We start from the raw sequence: 9,582 nt of genomic DNA on the forward strand, positions 1-9,582 counted from the left end.
CCAAATAACTTAATGTTAGTATTTCATTGACTTCCCCTCTCCCCTCCTCTATCTATTTGATAACTTAATTGTCCCCTTTGCATTTAAATTCTAATTCATTGTAATTTTTTTCTTATATCAATCTAATTACAATTCTTTTAATCTTAATCAATATCCTTAATATTTCTACTTCTCTCGTTTGAATTAGATCAAAGTATAACCTTTAAGCCTTCCCAGCTTTAATTCATTTTCACAATATATTGTCCATGCCTCCCATTCTCCCACGAATTCTGTGTTCTCCTTTAGATTTACTAATGCTGTAAGTTTAGCCATTTCTGCTAGTTTCAACATTTTGTTTATCCAGTCCGTCTTGTCTGGTATCTCCAAAAGCTTCCATTTTGCTGCATAAACCAGTCTTGCAGCAGTAGTGGCATATATCAAAAATGATCTCTGGGTTAATATTGTTTCCGGTATAACACTTAACAACATCATTTCCGGCGTTTTTGGGATATTCTGTTGTATGATCAGTCTTAATTCATTATAGATCATATCCCAAAAGTTCTTAGCTTTTTCACAAAGCCACCATATATGATGAAAAGAACCAATTTCTTCTTGACATTTCCAGCATTTTGGTGACATTGTCTTATTCATTTTGGCTAACTTTTTTGGTGTCAAGTACCATCTGTAAATCATTTTGTAGGTATTTTCTCTTAAAGATTGTGATAGTATACATTTCATATCCCTTGACCAAAGTCTCTCCCATTTATTCAATGAAATATTATAACCCAATGTCTGTGCCCAAGTTATCATCGTTGGTTTAATTTGATCTTGTTCTGAATATAGCATTAACAACACCTTATACATCTTTGAAATTAAATGATCATTATTGTCCAATAACACTTGTTGTAAAATAGTTTTATCCATAACAAATCCTATTTTCATATCCTGTATATATACAGATTTTATCTGATGATATTGAAATTATATCATATCGAATGACGTATTTATTGTACAGCATATATTGTGTGTGTGTGTAAAATGCTGTCAAGTCGCAGCCAACTTATGGCGACTCCTTTTTGGGGTTTTCATGGCAAGATACTATCAGAGGTGGTTTCCCAGTGCCTTCCTCTGCACAGCAACCCTGACCTTCCTTGGTGGACTCCTACCCAAATACTAACCAGGGCTGACCCTGCTTAGCTTCTGAGATCTGACGAGATCAGGCTAGCCTGGGCCATCCAGGTCAGGGCACAGCATATATTACCTAAATCTTTCTTCTGTTCTGATTTAACTTTATTCTTTATTTCCAGAAGTATAATGTTAAAAAGACATTCAATTTTTCTTGAAATTAAGAAATTGGTTTGTTATGGATAAAGGATGTTAGTTTTGCCATAATCTCATATTATGAGATTAAATTTAGTTAGTATATTGTTAGATGCGATATATGAAACTTGCCCTCCTTGCTCATTACTTAACACCATCATTCATACAACCCTGCTTTACATCTCTCTTTTTTCTTTTTGCCTGCGTTTTTCATTGCATGTCAGTATCTGGGGCTTGCTGCAGATCCAATTCTTCTTGGTCTTGCACCATGAGGACATGATCTTCACGTCATTCAGGTAAGCACAGTCTCCTCCTTCGACAAGGTCAAACCTGCAAGAAGGCAGCAAAATGTGATTATAATGGCTACTCTGTTCATGGGGCAAATGCAGCTATTATTGAATGCCAATAACGGTTCAGGCCTTGGTGCAATATATCTGGAAGTCTGAGACGTTTGGAGGCAACACAGGAGAACGTGTCAGATGACATCAAGAGAGAAAGAATGAAAACATCAGTATGATGCATTTTATCTGTTACCACTGATTGCCATGTGTAACCTGTCACTTGTGAGCCACCTGGCTGCTAGTTGCGCTGCTGGGGTCTCACATAATGCTCATTCTAATTACCTGAATAGGAAGGAGGGGTTATTAATAGAAAAATGGCAAGCCGATTCAGGCAAGAACAGTTTAGCTTTGCACCCTAGTCCAGCTGGGAAGGGGTAAAGTGGGGGTTCTGGGCACCTACAATGGAGGGAAAGAGGGTGGGGTGGAAGGTGGTACCCATAGCAAGAGATGTAGGGGCAGGCAGATGCTGGTTTTTTGTTTGTTTATGTTATTTAGAGTGTGCTTTTCTCACTCTGACTCAAGAAGGATTACACAGTGTAGGTAAAAGCAATCAAGATTATTGGGCATGCCATAAACAGTGCAATAGGATTTGGATTGCAGGAAATTGAGAAAAAGTAGAAATCCTGTCTGCTCCCACACTTCTTGCTGTGTCTTTTGCGGTGGGTCACCTTTTCCTATCCAAGTGTGAAAACAACTGTGCCCTAGTATTTGGCAGAATCTGCTAAATGACACTGCAGTGCTAGGGTGCATTTGAGAGTTTATGAGATTTCATATTTGAAGCTTGCCAGAAGCAGAACAACCAAGAGATGTCAATCTTAAAGCAGCAGCTGGATGAACACTTGTCAGGGATGCCTTAGGCTGATCCTGCATTGAGCAGGAGGTTGGACTAGATGGCCTATATGGCCCCTTCCAACTCTGTGATTTGAAGTCTAAAACATTCAAATGCAGGGTTTGAGGTTTTAAAAAAATCACGTTCAAAATGTAAATTCAGTCTTTTTCTTCTCAGTAAAAAACGTGCATGGCAAAATTTAAGCAAATCTCAAATATTAACAAATGTTCCTTTTAGCTCTAGGGAGGGAAAAAACACCAGTAAAAACCCTCTGTCAAGACTGCCATTCACCTGTTTGCTTTAAACACCCCTCTCCTAGCTACCTTAGCAGAACCCTTGATCATAGGAGTTCTAAGATATATGTTGAGTTGTTATCTCCACCAGCCTCAGTCCTCCAAAAATAAAGAATGAAAAAGGAAGAATGAACTCACAGTGTGTTGTTGAAGACACTCCCATTTGCCCATTTCCAAGGCTTCCCTTGGTCTTTCCTAAGGCCGATCCAGTGATAAACGGGTCCCTTATAACGCAGCAGGAAACCCTTTGGGATGAACAAAATGCTCTGATTAATGACATTTGTTTAAAAAATACAGTGTAAGGGATATACACAAACACCAAAATCTGGATTCAGAATTAGAAAATCCAGAATTTCTGAATATCTGGAACTCCATTAAACATCTGGAACTCAGTAGGAAAGTAGGAAACTCAGGAGCCATGTTCTACTTAAAATGCATACAGAGAGACAAAACACTTTTAAAAAAGTTTTCCCCAGCTCTCTGTCCTTTTCCTGGTGCCTATATCAACCCCAAAGTGCTGAGAAAATGTTAAAGTATACACAGCAACAGCCACTACTGCCAGGCACTGCTAGGTCTTTTATGCACAGCTGTTTCCCTTGCAGTCACCCCTCCAACAATTTCGGGTCTTTGTTTTGATTATGCATGCCGTTTCTAACCAACCTTCAGAGATCGCCTCGCTCTCCCTCTGCATTTCCCTGCATTTTCAAATTAGAGATAAAACAGGTCCTTAAACTAGACTGGGTTCACTCTGGGCTCTAGAGAATAATTCTCCTCAATCCTTTAGGGATCCCTCAATACACCTGAGTTGACTTCCCTCTCCCTGGTTTTGAGAACTCTTTCCCTCAGAGCTATCTCCCAATTTCAATACCAAGACGCACTCTATACGCTCAGAGTTAAACCTCCTCACGAACCAGTTGTTGACCCTGTCTTGGTCAAACTATTTAAATAGTGTTCCTTTGATTTTAACTCCTGAGGATAAATCCTCCTCAGATAGCCCCGCAGCTCTCACTAGCTGCTTAGAGCTCTCTCCATACTAAACTCCTGTGCTGAACTGACTCTCTCTCTGTTCATGACCCTTCCTACTGCCTCTATGCCATTTTCTGATGGTGCTGGGTAGTGGGTACAGGTAGGAACACCACCATGGTGCCTGTCAGAAGTGCCACCATTGTACCCCACCCACAGGCCCATCTCTGGCAGCATGTAGTTGGGGGGCTCGGTGGCAGTAGGCCCTGCTAGCTGCCCCACCTCAGGGTATGATGAGAAACCAGGCTTTCTTTTAAAAACAGCAAATCCCATTCACTTAACCACCAGCTATAATATTCTTATGCTTTGTCAATATTCTAGAAAAGACTGCTGAGAAGAAGAGTTGGTTTTTATATGTCGACTTTTTCTACCACTTAAGGGACTCAAAACGGCTTACAATCACCTTCCCTTCCCCTCCCCACAACAGACACCCTGAGAGGTAGGTGAGGCTGAGAGAGCTCTAACAGAGCCGTAACTTGCCCAACGTCACCCAGCTGGCTTCGTGTGTAGGGGTGGGGAAACAACTCCAGTTCACCAGATTAGCCTCCTCCGCTCATGTGGAGGAGTGGGGAATCGAACCCGGTTCTCCAGATCAGACTCCACCGCTCCAAACCACCACACCACACTGGCACAGTGTATTTCTTTTCCTCACCATTTCCAGCTCTGTTTCGATGAACGACAGGGAGGCCCCAAGTGAGGAGCAGTTTCTGAGGCTAGAAAGCCAGTCTGCTTCTTCTTCAGAGAAGTAGTAGCATTTCCCCAGAAATCCAATCCATCCATTGGGGCATGAGGTGTAAATGACAATCTCCTCAGAAACTGCACATGGATCTGAAGCTGTGACTGAAAGAGCAAAAGACAACAAGACAAATCAGCACAAACCCTTTTTTAAAATAAGCACACAAAAACAATCCTTGTGCCTTCTTGAATGTGGGAACTATATACCCCATGGGGTATATATTCTAGGACTGCAAAGACATTAGTGATTAAAGAAATCATACCTTGTTTCAGGACAGAAGTAGTCAAAGTGGCTTGCTTCCCTCTACCCACAAGGAAGGGGGTGCTAAAACAGATTTATATGTTTATACCAGATACAAATGTGTGCGTGCACATTCACACACTGCCTTTTGTTGCTGTGTCTGATGAATGAGATGACTGATATATACAACTGTGTTTGTGAAACACAACTTAAAGTAGTGTTCTTGTGTTTCCTGTGCTCACAAACTTTGTATTGTACCATGCGGGAGGGCAATCAGCAGCCCTAATAACCCTGACAAGCTTGATCTCCTCAGAGACTGGCATCTAAGCAGGGTTGATCAAGGTCACCACTTGGATGGGAGGCAGCCAAGGAGGAAGGGGATCACTACACAGAGGCAGGCAATGGCAATAACCACCTCTGCTCGTCTCTTGCCTTGAAAACTCCACGAGGGTTGCCATAAGACAGCTGAGACACTTTAACTTATATGGAGGGGGGAACTGCATTCAGGTATACAGCAAGAAACAAGAGGTGGGTATTGGCAGCTTCTATTATGGATACTAGTCATGCTGCATACCTTTTCTCTCTAGTATCAGAGGAGCATGCCTATTATTTTGGGTGGAACACAGGCAGGATAATGTTGCTGCAGTCGTCTTGTTAGTGGCTTCCTAGGGGTTGGCCACTGTGTGAACAGACTGCTGGACTTGATGGGCCTTGGTCTGATCCAGCAGGGCCGTTCTTATGTACTGAATGACAAGAAGGCATATACAGTTAGAACATGCAACTGCCAGGCACGTGGCAACTGTCCCTGAAACTGTCCGTACATCTGGCACCTTCAGCTGGATAGACTGGTGCTGCTGGATGCAAAATTGCACCTGAGGCCACTGAGTTACCAGCCCCAGGGCTGATCAGACACCAGGGAGGGCTCAGGGCCAGTGGGCTCCTTATCCATCAGTGATGGAGACCCCCAGACAAGGATCCTTTAAAGCAAATAAAGCTTTATTGAAAACATGTATGCATCCTATGCTGTCTTCATGCACACTTCACACTCACCCCAAAATTAGGTTGGCCAGACCTGATGATGGGTGCAGGCTGCAGTGCAAGATTGCTGGTCCCAGAGAGCCCCATCAGTGAAGGAAAGTAGAACTCTGCTGGATCTTCTTCTTTGTAGGGCTGGTGACATCACAATGCCTTTGGCCTCCTTTTGCTTGTCTTCGTCTACTTCAGTCCTTCCCCTTACTGTCCAAAATGTGGTATGGCCAGTTCTAGCTCAGTACCAGATGTTCCTTGTGGACAGCTTCAGGCCTCCGACGGTCTCAGCAGATTCTGGTTTGCTTCCCTTAACTTGAAACACCAGCTGGAGAAGGGTGGTGGAAGAGGCTGGCTACATGGAGAGGTTCAAGCATTGATCATGTATCAGGATGGCTCAGGGCAATTCGTTTCTGGACCGAGAAAGTGGGGGGTGATTCCTGATCTTCGGCCTAGATGTTATTTCTGTTGTAAACACACACACACACTTCCCATTCTCACACTCATATACAAGCACTTCTCTTTCTAAACAGACTCAAGACATTTCAGGGGCCATTGCCATTTGCAAAATAAGCTGGTTTCTTGGTCCAGCAGACTTAGAAGCAGACATACAAGCATTTAATAAAACATTTCATAGAGCACAATATATTAGCAACCCATGTTAGAAATGGAATTTGTATCCCATGTTTCACAAGGGGAACTTGAAATATAGACAATGAAACTCACCTCCCTGAGCAGCCACTAAGCCAGCCACAACACCTCCCAGAGCAGCCACTAAGACAACCACAACAGTCAGGAGGATCGAGAAGACTAATCCTGTCCCACAATACGATGGTTTCCTGGTAAAAGCTTGATAATCTATGAAACAAAATGATATTAATATTCTTGGGGTTTGCTCAGAGGAAGAGACCTGCATGAGAGGCTCATTCTGTGACAGAAAGATGTTTTACTTCCAAATACCTGCTGAAGGTACTTAGATGTGAGGGATGTAAAGCCTTAATTCAGATGAAACAACCTGGCTGCCTTCTTCAGATTATCTAGTATTTGTGTTAGGCATTATGGTTTTTTTGCAACTTATCACAACTCTGAGCAGTCTAACAGTGAATAACCTGTGTTTGGGCAAGTCAGTCATTACTCTTCTTCACCCTGCTCTGTAACAAACCATAGCACTAGATGTTTATTCACTGGTATTCCTATTTATCTAAAGCTCTGTGTCCCGATATTTTTTCCTTTTGTCTTGCCACCTTGATTACCCTTGTGGGGCATGGTGGTTAGAGTTTCATACTCAGATCTAGGAGAACCAGGTGTGAATCCCTATTCTGCCATGGAACCTTGCTGATGACCTTGGGCCAGTCATTCTCTCAGCCTTCCTCACAGGGTTGTTGTTGTGATGATAAAAAGGAGAAGGGAAGAATTATGTTTAAGCCATTTTGGGTACCCATTGGGGACATAAAGGGATATAAATATGTAACTACTATAGGGAGAAAGGTGGGATACAATCTCTTAAACATTAAATGTTTTAACATTATCTGAAGTGAGCTGTGACTCATGAAAGCGCATACCCTGCCATAAATTTTGTTAGTCTTTAAGGTGCTACTGGACTTTTGCTCTTTTCTACTGCTACAGACAGACTAACACAGATACCCATCATGACTTAAACACTAAAAACACAAAAAGGGGCACTGCATGTGGTACATAAGAAGTAGGCTTTTACAAAAGTAGGCTGTAGTCAAGGACAGCTTATGTCAGAATAAAAGCTTGTTGCCTTTTTAGCCATAAGAATCCTAAACTTAGGGATGCCAGCATCCTGGTGGGACCTGGGGATCCCCTGAAATTAGAGCTCATCTCCAGACTACAGAGATCAGTTTCCCTGGAGAAAATGTATGCTTTACAAGGTGGACTCTATGGCACTATACCTCACTGAGGTCCCTGTCCTCCCCAGATTCCATCCCCAAATCACGAGTTTCCCAACCTGGATCAGGCCACCCTATGTTCCTCATCCCCTGCTGGTGGCCAGGGGGGACCGGACAACCCTACCTAAGCTTGAAATTCGCTGCACTTTTAAAACCCTTTTGACTTCATCGGTCTATGGGTATTCCACCTCTTTCCTAACACCTTACCTTTCTTTACTTTATTGAAGCCAAAATGCCCAATGAGTTTTTCATCTTTACTGGTTTCCTGATGTTCTGTTTCTTGACCCATCTTCTTTTCACTGATAGAAGGAAGAGATGCTGTAGGATACACTGATCACTCATCAGCCTCGTTGTCGCCAGTTATGAGATGCTGTAGGATGCACTGATCGCTCATCAGCCTCGTTGTCACCAGTTACAATTTACCACATCTTAACAGCTGCTACCTTGAAAACCAATAAAGTAACACAAGAATGTTAGGAGATTTGCTGTGAGTGATTTCCTTGTAAGGGCCAAACTAGATGTGATGGCAACCACAGAACTGACCTTTGGAAGCCACTGCCCTTTTAAAGACTAATTAGGTGATTTTGAAATACTGTGGGCTAAGGCATTCTTGTCCCCCCTCCCCCATGCTTCTTCAAGTACTGAAACAGCTGAGGCGATTCAGCCATTTTGGGACTTGAAAAAGGCGTGGGTCAAGGACAAGAGCACCTCAGACTGCCACACTGGGTTTTTTAATTGTTTTTAAATGGTGGTGCTGTCTAGTTTGGCCCTGATACTGCTGGTCTTATAGAACTTGGCTATTGAAAGACAAAGTTAGGATGAACTTGGGGGCATTCCAAAAGTGAAACTTAGGCCCTGGAATTTTATAGTGTTTTTGTTGAAGCCTTTCATACAGCACCTTGTAGACTTTTAAAGTGGAGACAGGCCACAGTATACACACACAGAATATTCAGTCAACTGAGTAAATATGGAAAGAAAAAGAAGATTCTCTCCCACTCTGTTTTTCTGGGATTCCAACTGATGCTACCTCCCAACCACTTAGTCCAGGGGTGTTGAATTCAATTGTTACGAGGAATGTGTGGGGTGTGTGGGCTGCCTTGGCTGGCTCACGGGCTGGATAAGAGCTCTCAAGGGGCCGGATCTGGACCACGGGCCTTTTGTTTGACACCCCTGGCTTAGCCTACTAGATGCCCACCTTTCCCTCCATCTGTCGCTGAAGGACAATCAAAAATGCTGCACACACTGCGTATATATGTACAGAAACCTTGATAGGCCTCCTCTGTCACAAAGCACCTGGCCGGGGTGGGGGTGGGGGGAGAGATATGCCTGCCTTTAGGTGGGACCTGAGGATCCCCCAGAATTATAGCTCATCTCCAGACTACAGAGATCAGGTCTCCTGGAGAAAATGGATGCTTTGGAGGGTGGACTCTGTGGCATTGTATCCTACTGAAGTCCCTGTCCTCCCCAGGCTCCATCCACAAATTTTCAGGAGTTTCTCAACCTGGATCTGACAACCCTCCCCCCCCAATCCCCTGCTGATGGCCAAGGTGGGCCTGGCAACCCTCACATAAAAAGGGGGATGGAAGGAAAGAGGGTATTTAGCAATTCCCCTACTGGTAACTTTTCCTTTGAAACACCCCTCCCTAGGTTTGCCAGCTCCAGGTTGAGAAATCCATGGGGATTTGGGGGTGCTGCCTGGGGGGTTGGGAGGAACCACACTGGGGTGAAATGCCATAGAGTCCACCCTCTGAAGTTGCACGGGAACTGATCTTTGTAGTCTGAAAATCAGTGGTAATTCTGGGAGATCTCCAAGCCCCACCTGGAAGTTGGCAACTCTTCCCCTCCTGAAGGTAAAAGTCAAAAATTAACGTGATGAGGCAAG

General features: G+C 43.5%; 1 protein-coding gene across 1 annotated transcript; it reads right to left on the reverse strand.

Annotated features, from left to right (window-relative positions):
* Nucleotides 1-1,443: 1,443 nt before the first annotated feature.
* Nucleotides 1,444-7,989, reverse strand: LOC130473817 (C-type lectin domain family 2 member D-like). The gene is given in 6 exon segments (XM_056845433.1): nucleotides 1,444-1,530; nucleotides 1,533-1,629; nucleotides 2,901-3,007; nucleotides 4,438-4,625; nucleotides 6,547-6,603; nucleotides 7,908-7,989. Coding segments are annotated over 6 exon segments (618 nt in total).
* Between the last annotated feature and the right edge of the window lie 1,593 nt (nucleotides 7,990-9,582).

This window comes from Euleptes europaea, chromosome 1 (genome assembly GCF_029931775.1).
Source record: "Euleptes europaea isolate rEulEur1 chromosome 1, rEulEur1.hap1, whole genome shotgun sequence".
Classification (NCBI taxonomy): domain Eukaryota; kingdom Metazoa; phylum Chordata; class Lepidosauria; order Squamata; family Sphaerodactylidae; genus Euleptes; species Euleptes europaea.